The 20,178-nt window shown below is 40.9% G+C and overlaps 1 protein-coding gene across 1 annotated transcript; it reads left to right on the forward strand.

Annotated features, from left to right (window-relative positions):
- The first annotated feature begins 6,101 nt into the window (after positions 1–6,101).
- On the forward strand, positions 6,102–15,735 carry rerglb (RERG/RAS-like b). The gene is made up of 5 exons (XM_034229607.1): positions 6,102–6,174; positions 10,280–10,336; positions 11,695–11,768; positions 13,143–13,291; positions 15,318–15,735. Exons 1-5 carry the CDS (start codon positions 6,123–6,125, stop codon positions 15,601–15,603), a joined length of 618 nt encoding a protein of 205 aa, XP_034085498.1. The 5' UTR covers positions 6,102–6,122; the 3' UTR covers positions 15,604–15,735.
- The last annotated feature ends 4,443 nt before the right edge of the window (positions 15,736–20,178 follow it).

The following is a 20,178-nucleotide window of genomic DNA, read 5'->3' on the forward strand; positions in this document are numbered from 1 at the left end:
CATCACCACTTTACCTTTCTTGTGTAAGAATTAAGTTTCACTAAACAATAAACATTGTTATTGTTTTGTTTTTATAACATTACATCATTTAGCAATGAACCCAGCTGTGCCATAATGAAATTCCCAGTCCAACATAACCTTTCACATCAAACATAGATTATCTCATTTTCACAGTAAAAACAGAAACCTCCAGACAGACTCCTGCTGCAGCACAGACGTTATGCAATGACGTTGTACTGTGGGGTCCTTGATGTTGTTATGTGTGTGTGTGTGTGTACGTGCGTGTATGTGTGTGTGTGTATGTGTGTGTGTATGTGTGTATGTGTGTGTATGTGTGTATGTTTGTGTGTGTGTATATGTGCGTGTGTGTGTATGTGTGTGTGTGTATATGTGTGTATGTGTGTATGTGTGTGTATGTTTGTGTGTGTGTATATGTGCGTGTGTGTATGTGTGTGTGTACACGTGCGTGTATGTGTGTGTGTATGTGTAGGTGTGTGCATATGTGTGTATGTGTGTGTGTAGGTGTGCATGTATGTGTGTGTGTATGTGTATGTGTGTACGTGCATGTATGTGTGTGTGTGTGTGTGTACGTGGATGTATGTGTGTGTGTTTGTGTACGTGCATGTATGTGTGTGTGTTTGTGTGTGTGTATGTGTATGTGCGTGTGTGTGTGTATGTGTGTGTGTATGTGTGTACGTGCATGTATGTGTGTGTGTTTGTGTGTGAATGTGTATGTGCGTGTAGGTGTGTGTGTGTGTGTGTATGTGTGTGTGTATGTGTTTGTGTGTAGGTGTGTGTGTGTATGTGTGTGTATAGGTGTGTGTGTATGTGTGTGTGTGTACGTGCGTGTATGTGTATGTGTGTACGTGCGTGTATGTGTGTGTGTTTGTGTGTGTGTGCGTGTAGGTGTGTGTGTGTATGTGTGTGTCGGTGTGTGTGTGTGTGTGTGTGTACGTGTGTGTGTGTGTGTGTGTGTGTAGGTGTGTGTGTGCATGACGTCGTCCTATCATGCGAAAGCCTCTGCAGCCACGTGTTGATCAGCGCTGGATAAATGGTCTTTCCCTCTTCGTCTGATTAAGAGCCGTCATGGATGCCTGAGTCTTCAACACAGGAATGTCCATTGATACGTTTTCACAAAGAGAAGCATACGATTTTATTTAAAATGCCTGTATTATTGGAGCATATCGTTCTTTCTGCAGCTGATTGAGGTCACAAGCTCAGGTGCTTCAGCGATTAAAATTCTTACTTTGGAGATTATGTTGATTAGGGAACATTTATTTTTCTCTTTCATAATTTCCCCTTTTTTCTCTTGAAGGCTTTAAGTGACGTGTTTTTAGTCCTCGTCTGAACCCCCACAAAACGTGGTCCCAATTATTTTTTCTGCAACATTTTTGGGACACATGATATCATAACATTGCTGAATGGAAAGAGCACGATTTGGTAAACATTTCAAAATGCCGATACAGTCTGCGTGCCGTGCATTATGAGCGACTTTGGACACACATATAGTGGTCAGGCTGTTTCCATTTCATCGTTACAGTTTTGGTTTTATTTAAAGATCCAACTCCATGATCTTAATGTCAACACAAAGAGAGCGGCTCAAATTCGCAAAAAGGAGGTTTGGAAACATTGATTGACAGCTTTCTTGATGGAAAGACTAACATGATATCATGCGCTGTATTTCAAATCCTTGTTTACATTGGTAATGTAATGTATCGTTGGTAATTCTACATTTGGTGGCATTCATTTCAAAATATGAGTTTTGATGCATAAGTCTAGTAATGTCATTGTATCTCTATGTGACATGTTTCCATTCTTTAATGTTCAAAAAGCTCTTTATTTTTCTCATACTGCCTGTGCTGCAGCACCTCTTTTCACCCTCTGTCTGAAACCAGAGCCCAGTCTGCTCAGATTGGTTAGCTGGCCGGCTCTGTTGTGATTGGTCAACTTCTTAGAGATGTCACGCCCCTTAGAGTATCAAGTACAATGTGTTGGAGCGCTAGCCAATAGAAGCGTGAGTGCTACATGTCACTATAGTAAACAAAGGAGTCCAATGGTGGCGTTTCAGGGGGGGGGGGGGGTGTGTGTCTGAGAGAAACACAAGATCAAATGAAACTGGTTTGGAAATGGGCCCAAAATGCCCAGCATGCAAGAGGACAGAAATGTGGTTTTAGTCTGTTGGCTGAAGTTAGCGCCTGTGAAATCGAAGCTACTGGAGTATGATTTATTGGCTACATGTGCCACCCTTTGTGTGGCAGCCGAAGCTGAAGGAAAAGGATCGCTCGTTTGAATCGATTTAGTTTGATGTCAGGACTGTGACAGATGCTTAAAATGATATTGTATTGCCGGCCTTCTCATGATTTCTTTAACACAAAGCCTCAACTTTTACTTATTACTTCAGTCGGAACCGCAGAAGTTGATTTTGAACACAAAACCAAAGTCATCAAAAATGTTTTCCACATAAAATCACTGCATTTCCCTTCAATCAAATATATTGATTCAATTTCTCATAATGTGACTTTCCTCGAAGCCCGAATATTATAAACGCTAGACTCAGCAGGAAGTTTTCTGATCTCATCACAGAGGAGGCAACAATAACTCCGGCATGTGAGGATATACAAAGTTGGTTTACCTGAATATGGAGCCACGATGGAAGAAAACTCTGCTGGAGAAAATAGATATAAAACGTACTACAACACAGTTCAGTCAGACAACTCACGTGTTTCTTAATATGTTTATTAGAAGCAGCATAATTTGAGTTTGGCGTCTAGGCTCGGGCCTCATCACTATCCCCCGAGCCTACAGGTGGAAGCTGGGGTGGTGGCAAGCAGTAGCAAACATGAAACACAGCAGCAGGAACATGAACGTAGCATTAGTAGTGAACACAGCAGTGGCAGCAGCAGCATAGCGAGGCAGAGGCAGGAAGACCCCCATGGCACTAAGTACAGATCGCGTTCACACCGGAATAAGTTCCTGAGGGAAGATAACGAAAGGAGGGTCAGGCCGATTGTCGAACCTCAGATTGAGGAGGAACAATGCGGATTCCGTCCTGGTCGTGGAACGATGGATCAGCTTTTTACTCTCGCAAGGATCTTGGAGGGGGCCTGGGAGTACGCTTATCCGGTCTACATGTGTTTTGTAGACTTGGAGAAGGCGTATGACCGAGTTCCCAGGGAGTTACTGTGGGAGGTGCTGCGGGAGTATGGGGTGAGGGGGTCTCTACTCAGGGCCATCCAATCTCTGTACTCCCAAAGCGAGAGCTGTGTCCGGGTCCTCTGCAGTAAGTCGGACCCATTTCCGGTGAGGGTTGGCCTCCGCCAGGGCTGCGCTTTGTCCCCAATCCTGTTTGTAATATACATGGATCGGATTTCGAGGCGTAGTCATGGGGGAGGGGGTCTGCAGTTCGGTGGACTAAGGATTGCACCACTGCTTTTTGCAGATGATGTGGTTCTAATGGCTTCATCGGTCTGCGACCTTCAGCACTCACTGGATCGGTTCGCAAGCGAGTGTGAAGCGGCTGGGATGAGGATCAGCACCTCCAAATCTGAGGCCATGGTTCTCAGCAGGAAACCGATGGACTGTCCACTTCAAGTAGGGAATGAGTCCTTACCCCAAGTGAAGGAGTTCAAGTATCTCGGGGTCTTGTTCTCGAGTGAGGGAACAATGGAGCGTGAGATGGGCCGGAGAATCGGAGCAGCGGGAGCGGTACTGCAGTCGCTTTACCGCACCGTTGTGACGAAAAGGGAGCTGAGCCAGAAGGCAAAGCTCTTTGTCTATCGGGCCATTTTCGTTCCTACCCTCACCTATGGTCATGAAGGATGGGTCATGACCGAAAGAACGAGATCGCGGATACAAGCGGCCGAGATGGGTTTTCTCCGCAGGGTGGTTGGTGTCTCCCTTAGGGATAAGGTGAGAAGTTCAGTCATCAGGGAGGGACTCGGAGTTGAGCCGCTCCTCCTTCGCGTCGAAAGGAGCCAGTTGAGGTGGTTCGGGCACCTAGTTAGGATGCCACCTGGGCGCCTCCCTAGGGAGGTGTTCCAGGCACGTCCAGCTGGGAAGAGACCAAGGGGTAGACCTAGGACCAGGTGGAGGGATTATATCTCTTCGCTGGCCTGGGAGCGCCTTGGGATCCCCCAGTCAGAGCTGGTTGATGTGGCCAGGGAAAATAAAGTTTGGAGCTCTCTGCTGGAACTGCTACCCCCGCGACCCGACCACGGATAAGCGGGAGAAGATGGATGGATGGGAAGATAACGCAAATGAAGCCGCTGACGTCACTTCTTCTTCTGCTTTGGGTTTACTGGCAGGCTGCAAACCACTTCACGGCGTAGCCTATACTGCCACCCGGAGTCCCCGGCCGGAAGTCCCCAGAGTTGGTGACTGGCTTCAGTAGAAGCTGCTGGGACTCCCAGCAGCTTCTACTGAAGCCTTCAGAGTAAATCGCCAGAACGCCGACACCTCCTCATCTCCACCGCTTCCATGTTTTTTTTTTGTGTTGTCATAAGTTATTCTCTCTCCGTTGGTGCGCGGGGCTAATGCTAATAATGCTAATGCCAGCAAATACAATGGCGGCTTCAAAACACTTTTCAGAGTTTTACGGGCGTGGTTTGCAATTTGCCCAGCCAATCAATTTTTTTCTCATACTGATATTCTGAACAATCTGTGCTGTTGTATTTGCTGTAAAGTGTCTCTACTGTAGGCTATTTTTATTATAGGTACAGCACTTTGACTCAACCAAAAATCGTTTATAAATGTGCTATATAAATAAAACTTGATTTGATTTGAATCAGAAATTGGTACTTTTTTCTCCCCAGGATAGTACCACCTCTCTAGCAGGCACTACAATTGGAGGTAACATTTCCCGGCACTAAGTACTCTTGAACGCAAAAATAAGGGGTACTAACGGAACTAAACGGGAAAAGTACGGGGAAAAGTACTCCGATGTGAACGCGCCTATTGGTGCTCGAGTTGACTGCCTGAACTAGCTTGCAGGCTTTGCCCCATATATTGAATTACAGGAGCCAATAACACAGTGAAAAAATTAAATACTGTACGATATAATGAAAGTCCTGCAGACACTTGAACGAAGAATGAACATTTGGCCTACATTTTCCTCATGTTTAGGTGTTTTTTTCATTTTAAAGTTATTATATTTCTAAAATGAATACTTGTACCTAGTTATGAGATATTGCCACAAAAAGATTTGCTTTACAATAATATTAAAATGTAGTTATTCAAAACTCATATGTATTACTTAAAGTGGACCTATCATGCTATATTGGAAACATATATTGTAAGGCCATACCTATATAAAACATGTCTGTGAAGTTTTTTGCTTAAAATACCAAACAGATCATCCATTGTAGCCATGCCTCATACTGCTCATACCCCTCTATTCCAGCCCTGTTAGACAAACGCGGATTTTGGGTCCTAAAAAAGAGGAGGCGGAGCTAATGCCTGATCAGAATTCTACCGGAGAAAAGGTTACATTCTGCTGTGATAAAACGCCATCCTGTTCTAAACCACATCAAGGATGATTTCTGAAGCAGTATGGAGCTCAAATGCTTTTTCTCTTGCGGGTTTATCACAAGGCGAGTTACTTTTTTTATTTCCTGCTTTTTAAACACAGGGTAGCATTACATTCACCAAAAGTATATTCTTGCAATTAAACTTCCTTTTTCATCAATATAACTTTTAATTTTTCTGGAAATATAATATAATATTCAATTATGTTACAGTATAGAATAACACAAACGTCCGTAGAAAGAAGCCAGACTACAGTCACATTGTTGGAGCAGCACAATAAGTTCAGTGACCTGTTCCTAACCTCTCTGCAGGAAAAGAGAGATATATGGAGGGAGAAGAGGGGAAACAAGGATTGAGAGCATACAAAGAGGAGAGAGATTTGTTGGATACAGGAGAAAGAGAGAAAACATGGAGAAAGGAGGTGTGAGAGTAATGAGAGCAAGGAGAGAGGAGGGGGGGGGCGCCTGTTTCCCCTCCTCTCCTCTCTCTCTGGGTTTAAGTCCTTTGAAGAGGAGGGAGGAGGACGCTCTGTACTCACATGCAGTCTGCACTGAGAGGAGCATTTAGTGGCCGAGACTCAGAGAGAGAGGATCTGAAACATGAACGACATCAAGCTCGCCCTGCTCGGGAGCCAAGGGGCCGGGAAGTCAGGTGAGAGGACTTTGTTTCAAACAGATACAGAAACATACTTTCTTTAGTCAACACACTTTAAATGTGGCAATCATAAGTTTTGTTTGTAACTTTCTGTTTGTGCAGTCAGTGTTTTTCAAATGATGCTTTTGGGGCATACTACTTACAGTGGTGTTATGTTAAAAGTATGCTCAACTCTAGTTCAATTTTACTTGAGTATTTCCATTTCATGATACCTTCTTATACATGAGTATAAAAAACATTGCACTTTAAATGGATACAGAAAAAATATGTTATTTGTGATGACGTTTTTGGTGCATTGCTAACTTTAATCAAGTACTGCACTTACGTCAAATGTTGAGGTATTTGTACTTTAATCAGTTACTTCCATTTCATGTTTCTTTCTGGCATTTAAACGTTATATTTGTTGATTTTTGTGTATCGTTAGTGTTTCTCAAATTATGATTTTGGTGCACAATAAGTCCGGTGATGTACTCAAGTAAAATAATCAACATTTTACTTGAGTATTTCCATTTCATGATACCTTCTAAATTATATTAATAAAACGTTGCACTTTAAAAAGAGGAAATGTGGTATTTGTGATGTTTTTGTTGCATTAATACTTTAATCAAGTACTGCACTTAAGTCAAATGTTGAGGTATTTGTACTTTATTAATTTACTTCCATTTCATGTTTCTTTCTGGCATTTCAACGTTATATTTGTTGCTTTTTCTGTACCGTGAGTGTTTTTGAAATTATGATTTTGGTGCGCAATAAGTCTGGTGATGTACTCAAGTTAAATGTTGATTATTTTACCGTTTTATCAGAGTTTCATCTTCTACTCCACACATTTGAAAGCCAATATCTCCCTTCTATTTCCATTCAACTGTATCATTTGTGATATTAGTTACTTTGCAGATTGAGCTAAATACCTAACCACTGTTTCTGTTTATGACATCACTAATCACTTCATCACGATCGATCAGTCAGGTAGTCTACCGTTAGAGGGGCTAAAATACAGATCAACTTGAGCTGAGCGTTAGCTAACATTTGCACAAAAACAAACGTTTATTGGTTTGATTTATTTAGATTTAACTGAAATAATAAGATGATTTATGCCTCCAGAGGACTCCTTTGAAAGACTTTTGTAAGATTATAACTTATCCTTCACAGAGGGGATTTAACGAATGGCAATGTAAAACAAACCCGCCCTACATCACGATTGATCAGAGTCAGTCTACCTTTAGAGCAGCGGTTCTCAAACTTTTTCTGTCAGGCCCCCCCTTTGGAGAAAAAAGAAAAGTCGGGCCCCCCAACACAAATAGTCAGGCTCAGTGGCGGCGCCAGAGATTTATTTTGGGGGTGCTGTGGGGTAGCTTGACGTTTCATAGAGGGTGTCCAAACATTTAGGGTTTCCCATTAATGTACCGGTCGCTACAGAGGAATGTTCTACTGCAACACTCCCCACGCAAATACACAATGTGACAGTTACAATGAAGGCTCGATAATCAGCTCACGTCATATAGGTGTAAGCAGGGGTCAAGTACTATTTTTTAGGTGGTGTGTGGACCTCACATAGGGGGGTCCGGGGGTCAAGCTCCCCCGGGAAGATTTTTAAATATTTAAGTTGAAAGCATCAATCTGGTGCACTTTAGCAAAATGAAGAGATCTATGGATACCTCTCTCAACACCCATTTGAAACAGAACTGGAAACAGATTTACTTTTTCTTTATGGATATTTTACAAATCACTCCCCTTTTAAACTTTATTCATTTTTTAATGTCATATAGTATTTCATACCTGTTTTTAATTTATTCTCTTGTTTTTTTATAACTATAATGATCATATAAACGTGTGCCTCGGAAATTATTGTTTACATTAATGATGCCCAAAACGTTTGAGACCCACTGAGATAACACTGAGAGAGTCCTTTAGTTCACTGTGAGTCTGACAGGAGAGGACTCTCCTCCACTTTGTTGTTGAAAAAACTCCTTATATCCGTTAGCTCGCTAGCACCAGAAGCTAACATCAACGATCTCCGGTACCGGTAACTCTCTCTCGCACGCACACAAAATGGCTCGTTCCACACACACACAGAGCCGAGCTTTAATGAAACAGAGACCCAGACGTAATAGTACTGCATCATATTATTTTCGAATCAATAACTTTTCAAAATATGATTTTTTAGGAGGCCTTGCTCAGAGGACCTCAGGGCCCGGGTTGTGCTGTGAGGGTGGATCAGGTCATTAATGTAGGCTGGGGCTTGGCCATGGACAGCTCTATATGTGAAGAGCAATACCTTGAATTGGGTTCTGAGATGGACAGGGAGCCAGTGCCGGGCAGAAAGGATCGGAGTGATGTGGCATGTTTTTTTGGACCGAGTGAGCAATCTGGCTGCAGCATTTTGGACCTGTTGTAGCCGGTTTCTCGATGTTTTGTTGAGGCAGGAAAAAAGAGCATTGCGATAATCAAGCCGGGATGAAATAAAGGCGTGGATAGCCATCTCCATTTCTGCATTGGATATAGAGGGGCTAAAATACCTCGCCACTGGCTCTGTTTATGTTGTAATTACAGCTCAAACCTTTCCTCTGGTTTTCAGTGTTTCACTGACAGTTGGGTCCACCTACTCTTTGTTTACATTAGTAATATGATCTGTATTTTGGGCTGAACTCCATCAGCTTATTATCCAAGACTTTCCACAGTTTATGTGACCTTAAATCTGCAAAGTGAAGCACATTCCACATTCTATTCTTTAGCTGCAGTGGAAAATGCTGGTGATGCAGAGGAGGGGAGTTATAGGACCCTCGTTGATGATTTTGCGCTGTTGTTGCCAATATCAGTACTCTGCGCTGTGTTCAAGCTTCATAAAAACAATGGGACGTCTCACTTCTCATGAATGTGTGTGTCCTACATTTTTTACTTTCTTGCTTATGTACTTACCTTCTTCCTTCCTTACTTCCTTGTTTACTCACTATCTTACTTACTTCGGCCTACTTAATGACTTCCTTACTTACTGACTTACTCACTTCCTTACTTAATGACTTACCTGAAACAGATCCAAAATGTATTCTTTAGTTGCATTGTGTTGAAATGCTGGTGATGCAGAGGAGGGGAGTTATAGGACCCTTGTTGATAATGTTGGCTGTTGTTGCCAATATCAGTACTCTGCGCTGTGTTCAAACTTCATAAAAACAATGGGACGTCTCAGTTCTCATGAATGTGTGTGTCCATTAAATACGTTTTTCTGCTATTTGCTTTTCAGCTTGCGCATTTATCCTGTTGTTTTCTCTCTGATCATTTACATTGGTGGACTGCAACTAAGTCAATATATTCAAATAGTGTAGTTTGAGTTACTTGTATCTACTCTACTAGATCATATTTTGATTTCCTGCAACTTTATTCCTCCATTCCAGAGGGAAATATTGCACTTTTTTCCCTCACTAAATTTATTTGACTTGACTTTCTTCATTTTTTACTTTCTTACTTATGTACTTACCTTCTTCATTCCTTACTGGCTTGCTTATACTTACTTCCTTTCTTCCTTGTTGACTTTCTTACTTACTGACTTATTGACTTTCTTACTTACTTCCTTGTTTACTTAATTACTTAGTCACTTTCTTACTTACTTAATGACTTTCTTACTTACTGACTTACTTCCTTGTTTACTTTCTTTCTTACTGACTTCCTTTCTTTCTTACTCACTTACCTACTTACTTAAAACCGATACAAAATGTATTCTTTAACTGCATTGTGTTGAAATGCTGGTGATGCAGAGGAGGGGAGTTAAGGGACCCTTGTTATATCAGTACTCTGCGCTGTGTTCAAGCTTCCTAAAAACAATGGGTCGTCTCAGTTCTCTCCTCAGCTCTGGAGACTGTGCATGCGGAACTTTTTGGGCCTTATCTATACGCGTGTCCTCGTAGCATAACCCCTTCTGTATATCCTCACATGACCACGGTTTACCTGTGCGAGGACCAAAGCTATTCAGTTTTATGTTTATCACAAAGTCTTGAGGCGATGCAGAGGGGGAGTATAACCGTGCAGCTTGGAAAATATGCACATTCCAGAAAATCTATACATACTTTTGAATGTTTGTGTTTTTTCCCCATTTGTCTGTTTCCTGCAGCTGTCCTCGTGCGGTTCCTGACCCGGCGCTTCATCGGGGAATATGCCTCCAACGCCAGTGAGTGTTTGGAGAGATTGAGGTTTAATTAGGGTTTTTTAAATTTTGGACTTGGAGAGCAGAGTTTATCCCCAGATATTATGGTTGTTTGCCATTTAGTCATTCAGAGGTGCATGCATATATTCCACATGAGCAATTATCAATCAAGGACAACTTCTGTATGCATGCATAATCAAAGGGAATACAGCAGTTAGAACATTTAAATAGTATTAAAGGTCCCCTATTATACTGTTTTTCATCACTATATCACAGGTCTCAGTTATATACAAAACATGTCTCTGAAGTGTTTGGCTCCAAACACCAAACAGATCATTGCAGCATTACCCATAATCCCCTCTGTTTCAGCCCTGTTTCCAAAGTGCTGATTCTCTGTCTGTTACTTTAGATGAAAATAAGGAGCCCCTCCCCACGCCCCTCTGAGAGAGATTTGGTTACAAAGAACACAATGGTGCTCTAGGAGGAGATCCAGGTGATAAGGTGGGGGGGGGTTACCTTGGTTGGTGATTGGCTAATGGTTACACAAGACAAACGTTATGACATCATAAAGTGGCCAAAATATGATCAGCTAATTTTCAGACAGGTTTTTATAGAAATGGATCAGGACAAAAAGAGAGAGAATCTTTTTTCCTTAAACTTTGAACAAGTGGATTTTGCATAATAGGTCCCCTTTAATATGCGATTTTAAAGGGGGATGTGAACAAAAACCGTATTTAATTTTGTCTAAATTTATATTATTTAATGTCATATTCTGTTCTTGTACATATCCTATTGACATGTATATAGACGTTTGCCACTACTTTTTATCTTGTATTTTATTATATATGTTGCATTGTTGGAGGAGTTCAGGTCAGAAGAATTTCATTACCATTTCTACACTGTAGCTTATATACATCATATGACAATAAAACCTTTGAATCTTGAAAACAGTGAAACTGACAAGTCAAAACAAGTCAAAAGATGGTAAAACGCTGTGTAGAAATCAGGTAAACTGCAGGTACATGATGACGTGTGATTAATTATGTGCGGTTCTGTCTATTTAAGCAATAATATACAAACAAACATTTGATAATGAAAAGAGGTAAAGAACAGCAGTAGCTATAGCATATACAAATACAACACACAAGGAGTTTAGATTGTTGTACCTTCAATCAATATTTAAGTCTATTGACATTACTCTGTTATTCATTTTGTTTCTGTATTAGATTAGATTACTTTATTGTCATTACATAATGCAAGAAGAGTGTAACGAAATTAAGAGGGTCTAACCAGAGTGCAAACAGTCAGTTATATACACATCTATCAGCAGTCTGTACAAAATAAATGCACTATACAAATATACTGTATGATCCTTGTTACAGATTCCCTGTACCATAAAAGGCTCTCGATTGATGGGCGACAGCTGAATCTGGAGGTGTTTGACCCCTGCTCTCAGGTACAACACATCAACAACACGTCAACAACACCTGATATTGGTTACTGGATTCAAACCTGAGTTGCAGTTCATTAGAAATATCCATCCATATGAAAGTTACATTTCCAATTAAAACCCTCCTATTGTCTTCGTTTTCCCCCCTTATTTTGATATTGCGCAAGAATTTGAAAATACACAACCGGAAAAAATCTGCCACTTCCTTACAGAGCCCCTCCTCCAACACACACGAACGCGCACATGTCCAATGAGGGCACGAGATAAGTTTGTGCCCAGATGGAAGGCTGACAGGCAGGTAGGCCATCCAGTTACTTTAGCCGGGCCGGCTCAGATGATTGGTCGTGCTTTTTGCTACGGCTTCCACTGATGCATTTTTTTTATGGATTTGTTGTCAAAGCACTTCAGATATTCATTGCTATCGGGATGTTAAGAGCATTCCATGGAATATAACAAAACGTGTATCTCCAGCCGGTTTCTCAAACTTACCTACCCCCGTGACCTTTAAGGTGATCAGAAAAATCTGTTATTATATCTGTTAGGGAATAATTATCTTAGGTATTCAACCTTCGACCCAGTTCATCGTTTTTCTCTCCTTTCTCACGACATAGGTCTACGGCCTTGGGTATTGCTGCTATCTCTCTTAAGGAGGGGCAGCTTGGGCGCATTGTTGTTGCCAGTCTATGACAGAGCACAAGCCGCCATGAGGTAGTTTACTGTTCAGGAACGTAGCTTCCCTAGCGCACATTCTTTCCTCTGGACGAGAGCTCTAGTTAGATTCAGGGTCCATAATTGTTTAGTCTCACTGATAAAGAATGTTGATTATTACACTCCGAAATAGTTAAAACCTCGAGCTGCAACTCGTGACACACCACCTGTCTTGTCAATTCTCCGGTCGTAACTCCAAATAAACCGTCAGTGTTTGCCATCAAAGCTCCAGCTCTCCTCGTGTCTCTCTGAGTCCTCACTCCATATTTACAGAAGTTTCCCCCACAATATCTGTATTAGCTTGTTTTATGTTTATTTTATTCCATTAGATTTCTAATGACTGTTTTAAAATGCCATTTTAAAATGTGTTTCTGCTGCACTATTTTAACATTTTCGTAAAGCACTTTGAATTGCCTTTTGTTTAAAAGGTGCTATATCAATAAACTTGCCTTGGCTTGAGAATTATCCCTGGAAAAAGTGGGACACAGTGAGAATTCCCTCTTGGATCTATAGTTAGTTAGTTTCCACTGAAATGGCAAAAAGTAAACGACATTAGCTTCATCTATGTTTCTCTCTGGTTGAATCTGTCCCAGTCAAAACAGGCCTTACAGAAAGACATACTTCCCTGAATTAAAGAGACTTACCAAAATAAAGCGTGGTTTCTGTTGGCAGAGCTCGGAGGCCAGGTGCATCCTGGAGGAGCCGGTGGATTGGGCCGATGGCTTCGTGGTGGTTTACAACATCAGCGACCGCTCCTCCTTCATCGACGCCAAGAACATCCTGTTGCAGATCCGAGAGGCGCGCATGGAAAACTGCAAAGGGTGAGAAGAAGCACAATGAGGGTATTCTACTTTGAAGTAGACAGAATGTTAGGGTTGAGCAGCGCAGGTAGGACCCAATTGCAGGACGGCACATTTTTTAAACTGAAATATCTTTAATTCAACGCTAACAAGAACAGTACTCACTCCCTTGTATGGACAAAAACAACAATCAGACCTCTCTCTCCCGTGCGAAAGACTGAAAGAACCCACACAGAATACCAGAACTTAAATAAATACAAGACCAGTCAAGAAGAAAGGACACAGCTGGGGAGGGAAAACACAAAGGTGAACAGAATCAGATAATCAGACATGAGGGAAAACACAGAGACAGGAAGCATATACAGACATGAGACAGACACTTCAAAATAAAACAGAATATAAACAGATCATGACACAGAAGATGTGCTGGATTTTAGAAAGTTGAGACCTGGTGGATCAGAGCAGCTGATGACCTGTTATTTTAAATATATAAAAATGGAGCCGCTCCAACGCTCCAATAACAAGGTTTCATGCACTTTATACTTTTTCTCATCACACCGTCTTGCTTTCCATATCGCACAATTTCTTACACTTTTTCATGCTGGCAGGGGCGCCGTAAGGGGGTGAAAAGTTAGGACGATTCTAAGGGCCCATGACTGACAGGGGCCCAAACTATTTTAGAACATTAAGAAAAAAATGTTTAAGTACTACTACTACTACTACTACTACTACTACTACTACTACTACTACTACTACTACTACTACTACTACTACTACTACTACTACTACTACTACTACTACTACTACTACTACTACTACTACTACTACTACTACTACTACTACTACTACTACTACGACTGTTGGGGAAGTATTTTCCAAGGCCCATAACTTTGACCCAGTTTATCAGTCCATACTGTCCTGACTGAGCACACGCACCTGTAACCTTGGCTGCTGTACTCTCGGTGTTTTGTCTCCCTGTTCCTGCCTGTTGGCGTCAGCTGATAGAGGTGTTATGATTCTATCTTGTTATGCACAATGTTGATTATTCTCTCTGAGCTAAATACATGGGTCTGGGGTAGAGTTCTTCAGAATTGACGTGGCAACTCTACCGTGGAGTCAGAACCTCTGACTCTGGACTTGTTTTGTGAATTCTCCGGCCGAAGCTCAAAATAAACCCATCAGTGTTTGACATCAAAGCTCCAGCTCTCCCTGTGTCTCCTTTTGAGTCGGTGACTCCTCCTGCATTGCTACACAGAAGTTTCCCCCACAACAACAACTAATAATAATAATAATAATAATGGAAAAAATATATACCAGATAATGAAATAATGAAATGTAAAGATTACAATTAAAGGTGGGCTAGGTAATTTTGGAGGAACCAGCTCGAGTGCGCTAGAATTTGAAAATACACAGCCGGAAAAAATCTCCTACTTCCTTACAGAGCCCCTCCTCCAACACACACGAACGCTCACATGACCAATGAGGGCACGAGATAAGTTTGTGCACAGATGGAAGGCTGACAGGCAGGTAGGCCATCCAGTTACTTTAGCCGGCTCAGATGATTGGTCGTGCTTTTTACAGCGCCACGGCTTCCACAGATGATAATGGATTTTTTGTCAAAGCACTTAAGATATTCATTGCTATCGGGATGTTAATTGTTATTAATGTTAATAATGGGATGTTATTCCATGGAATATAACAAAAAGTGTATCTCGAGCCGGTTTCTCAAACTTACCTACCCCACCTTTAAGAAAATAGAAACTAAATGCCACAAGACTGTTAAACACCTGAACTTTTGAAAGAACATCAATAACATTCATCTGTTTGCAATTTATATATATATCAATATTCCAATCACTTAGACTATCCTGCACTATTTCTATTTTATTGTATTAACTTGCACTATTATCTGTTTTATTGTGTTGTAATGTTGGAGGAGCCTGTGACCTAAGATTTTCATTGTCATATCTACACTGCAGCTATGTACAAATGACAATAAAAGCTTTGAATCTTGAATCTTGAACATGTCTCCATGTCTGTGCTGCAGGGAGGTGGAGGTCCCGGTGTGTCTGGTGGGGAACAAGCAGGACTTGTGTCACGCCCGGCAGGTGTGTGAGGCGGAGGGCCGCTGCCTTGCTCAGGAGCACCGCTGCCACTTCCAGGAGGTGTCGGCGGCCGAGAGCTACCAGGACATCTCTGCGCTCTTCACACAACTCATCCGACAGGTGATGGAGCTCCTGAAGTACAGAGCCGACCGGCGGCGCTACAGCGGCTCCAAGTCCATGGCCAAGCTCATCAACAACGTGTTCGGCAAGAGGAGGAAGTCAGTGTGAGCGGAAGGAAGCAAGGAGGGTGTGTGAGGAGACGTGTTAAAGGGAAGGTGTTCAAATCTCACTCGTCACCGGCTTGAGCTTCAATCTCAGGATCCATGTATTTGTGATCCTCTCCAGAATGGAAGTAGTCATCACATACAGAGCATCAACTAGTTCCTGAACAGTGTCCTTCACATGCTGATATCCAAGAGAGGGAGTTACACAGTCACAAGATGGAGGAATAGAAAGCAGTATTCAATGTTTAGTTCAGATTAGCTCCACGTCAGAAATGAGCATGCTTGATGTCTATCTCCATAGAGGCTGAATCATCATGTTAATCACATAGCTATCATATGCCTCAAACAGTCCTGATGCTCTTCTAGGTAATCACACATCCTGTCATGTTCACAGCTACAGTTGGGATACCTTTGTTATCATGTCACTCTGATATTAGAAGAGTACATTCAGTATTTTCACAACAAAAGGATTCAAGGATTTTATTGTCACTTGTACATTAGCTACAGTGTAGACATGTCAATGAAAATCTTAGGTGCAACACAATAAAACAGACAAAATAGTTCAAATAGTGCAAGTACTACAAATAAAATAGAATAGAAATAGTGCAATATTAGATAAATAATGTGTAAGTTGCAGACAGATGAATGTTATGGATGTCCTTTCACAAGTGCAGGTGTTTAACGGTCTTATGTGGGATGAAACTGAGTCTGGTGGTTTTAGACCGGATGCCGCGGTACCTGAACTGGACAATGATGGGTCTGAAAACGTGCTCTTCCTATACGTTCATTTCTCCTCAAGGTCACTAAGAGGTCGATGCAAGGTGATGCAAGGCAATGCAAGGCAATGCAAGGCAAGGCAAGGCAAGGCAAGGCAAGTTTATTTATACAGCACTTTTCAACACAAGGCAATTCGAAGTGCTTTATAAAAATGAAAGACATTAAGAGCATAAAACACATTAGAAACATTAAAACGTAAAGATAATAAAACATGAATACACAGGTACATGAATAAAAGTTACAGTGCAGTGTGAGATGTGAATAGTTCAATTAAAAGTAGTGGCAAAAAGAAAGTCTCCAGCCTGGATTTAAAGGTAACACTTTACGGTAAGGGTACATGAATCATCATGACTTAATGCATGAAAAAGCATGAATTCATTCATGTAGTGCTCATGAACTATCAGTAATGTACAGGTATTAATGGTATCTCATGCATGACTTAATGCAGGAACAATACCTTAATTAATGCATCAACTAAGGTACCTCAATCATCATGACTTTTGAGTTATTAATGATGTTCATGTCTTCTTCATATAGATCTGCAGTTAAAGTAACAGGCCAAAAAGCTGACCCGTCACAGCAATGCTAAGTGTTGTAATCATGATTAACTAAGCATGACTTTGTCATCACTTCATCATGTTTGTGCCCCTTCAAATAAAGTGGTGACCCGGTCGGTCGGTCGGTCATAGCAGTGCATGTATTCTGTTGAATTCAAAGTGTTGACCCCAACCCTGTTCAGTGTGTTGACCATTAATCATATGTTGGTTATCAGTGTAAACGATGGACCGGGTCACCACTTTATTTGAAGGGGCACAAACATGATGAAGTGATGACAAAGTCATGCTTAGTTAATCATGATTACAACACTTAGCATTGCTGTGACGGGTCAGCTTTTTGGCCTGTCACTTTAACTGCAGATCTATATGAAGAAGACATGAACATCATTAATAACTCAGAAGTCATGATGATTGAGGTACCTTAGTTGATGCATTAATTAAGGTATTGTTCCTGCATTAAGTCATGCATGAGATACCATTAATACCTGTACATTACTGATAGTTCATGAGTACTACATGAATGAATTCAATGCTTTTTCATGCATGAATTCATGATGATTCATGTACCCTTACCGTAAAGTGTTACCGATTTAAAAGTAGTCAGAGTTGTAGTGGAGCTGCAGGTTTCTGGTAGTTCGTTCCAGATATTTGACAATACCCCAAACCAAATTCTCACATTCCTCTACCCCAAGTCTTCCCGTGAAATTAAAGTTCCTTTGACACTTTTTCTAACCTTTTTATATTCCTTTCATCCATTTTGCATCCCCAGACAACACATGTTCCGGTTTTACTGTTACCCGAACCCATCTTTGACCTTTAAACCACTTTTCTTTTCAATTCCCAGAATTAGGATATTTAAACCTGTAATGTAAGGGATAATGTGCAGCGAGCAGGATCCCGACACAAGGCCGAGGGATCTTCACTCGCTGTTCCCGGTAGTGTTTACTTGACTGTTGATTTCCCTGATGTACAGCACTCTGTCTTTTTAACCTCTTCCTTTCCTCTTGCACTGTTTTCTTTTTCTCTACTGGGGGCACTTTAGCCTACTTCAATCCAAAGCTTTGGGCGCTCCACAAATAAAAAAGTAAATATTAGAAATAGCCTTACAGTGATTTCTGAAGGAGGAATTTATGGTTTTTTGGTAACGTTGTGGTTAACTTCTCTCTGCACAGTTCACTGGTCCTCTTTACAAGGGCTGCTAGAGAAGAGAGAAGAATACACCATGTTCAAAATGGACCAATCAGCATTGAGTATTCATCCAAGCCATGTATTAATGTGTGTTTGATGTTTTTGCTCCTATCCAACCTAATTCATCTTAATTAAAAAAGAAAATTATGCATTTCAAGCCATTTTTTCCTATTTTGAAGTCTACTTATAGTGATCAATAGTTCATCACAACAGATGTGTGTTACTTTTCTTGTAATTTAAGCATCTCTTACATCGGTAAAAGCAAAAGTACCTTTATTGTTTAACTCCTATATAATTTCTGCGTTGCAACTTTGGCTTCAGTTCTGTGTTTTTGTGCAGCAGTTTCACATCATTTTACGAGGGAAATAACCTGTTCTTTACCTTTTCATTTTTATATTCATTGTAATGCTACTCTTTAAAAACCATAGTGTTTATTTATGGTCTGTTTAGTTTAAAATATAATACTCTCTCTCTGTCACTTTCTCTGTTAAATTGCAGTATGCCATATCATTTACAATAATGTATCTGATGAGATGTATTGTACTTTTGAGCATTATTGTATTTATTTGATGTTCTCCCAGGATCAAAGTATTGGAATATATTGATGTGAGTCCACACATTTCAAACTGTATAATAAGACACTTTTTACAAACACCAAATAAGGGCCAACTCTCTTAATGCTTTTCTGTTATTCTTCCTAAATCTGTTTATTTCACCATGATGCTGTAACACAAAGAACACGTGCCACCCATCGAGAAAAATACCTCCCAGTTTGCAGTGTTTTGCAGACGAATGTTCCTTTTGTAAATACTGTAAAAACATCAGCTGTTCCAGAGGAAATTAAAGCTAAACATTGATTAATAAGAGATCTGTTTTAGTTCTTCACTTTGAGCTCAACTTTAATGAAATGACCGTCAGGGAGGCTTCCTCTAAAGCCTCCGGGAAGGAGAGAGGAATTTCCTGTGTGTCGCTGCTATAGATAGCTGGAGGAGTGAGAAATGAACCATTATTAAACTGAAACGTGACCTCCAACCAATGGAAATGTTCCTAAAGTATCCACAAGATGGCACCACCAAACAACATAGAAAGAGGCTTCCCCCCCCCCCCCCCCCCTGTGTGTTTAATGATTTCCTGCTCCTGGGAACTGACCCATTACACACTGAATCAATTACAATTAGAAAGTGAGCACTCACAATGAGCAAAATGTGAAATCACGGTTTTTTATGTCTTACTATTCATTGACCTCCTTGACCTCCATGCAGGCATTTATCTTCATCATGTTTCCCACTTTGACTTTTTTTACTAGGTAATACTGTATGTATGGAGAAACACAGCTTTCATCTCTTTCTATTTAACCTTAATTTAATCAAGGAATTCTTAAAAAGGGATATCTGGTAGACAAAGCTCCAGGAGCGTTTTATTAATGAAATTAAAACGTTAAAACAAAACAACATTTTGCATTTACGTGTGGATCAAAAGTGTGTATGTAGAAAAGTATGTATATATTCTCCTCGTTTCTTTTGTATTATTTGTTATGTAATCAAGGGGCTCAGCCTGCAGAGGGTTGTCACTTAAAGGTAGGGTATGTAATTTTGTAGAAACCAGCTCGAGTGCGCTAGAATGTGAAAGTACACAGCCGGAAAACATCTGCCCTTCCTTCAGACTTCCTTACAGAGCCCCTCCTCCAACACTTTAGCCGGGCCGGCTCAGATGATTGGTCGTGCTTTTTACAGCACTACGGCTTCCACAGATGACATTTTGTTATGTATTTTTTGTCAAAGCATTTAAGATATTCATTGCTATCGGGATGTTAAGAGCATTCCATGGAATATAACAAAAAGTGTATCTGAAGTGAATTACATACCCCACCTTTAAAGTCACGTTCAGACCTGTTATTGTGTACACACACACATTACAAATACACACATGCACAAGAGCTATACAGAAATGTACCAACACACAGATGTATGTATATAGAGGTGTCAGAGTGAAGAGGGCAAGGTTTAGGGAGCAGCTGGGGGTTAAATGTCTTGCTCAACGACACCTCTGATTGGTCC

Source organism: Gymnodraco acuticeps, unplaced genomic scaffold (genome assembly GCF_902827175.1).
Source record: "Gymnodraco acuticeps unplaced genomic scaffold, fGymAcu1.1, whole genome shotgun sequence".
In the NCBI taxonomy this organism is placed as follows: domain Eukaryota; kingdom Metazoa; phylum Chordata; class Actinopteri; order Perciformes; family Bathydraconidae; genus Gymnodraco; species Gymnodraco acuticeps.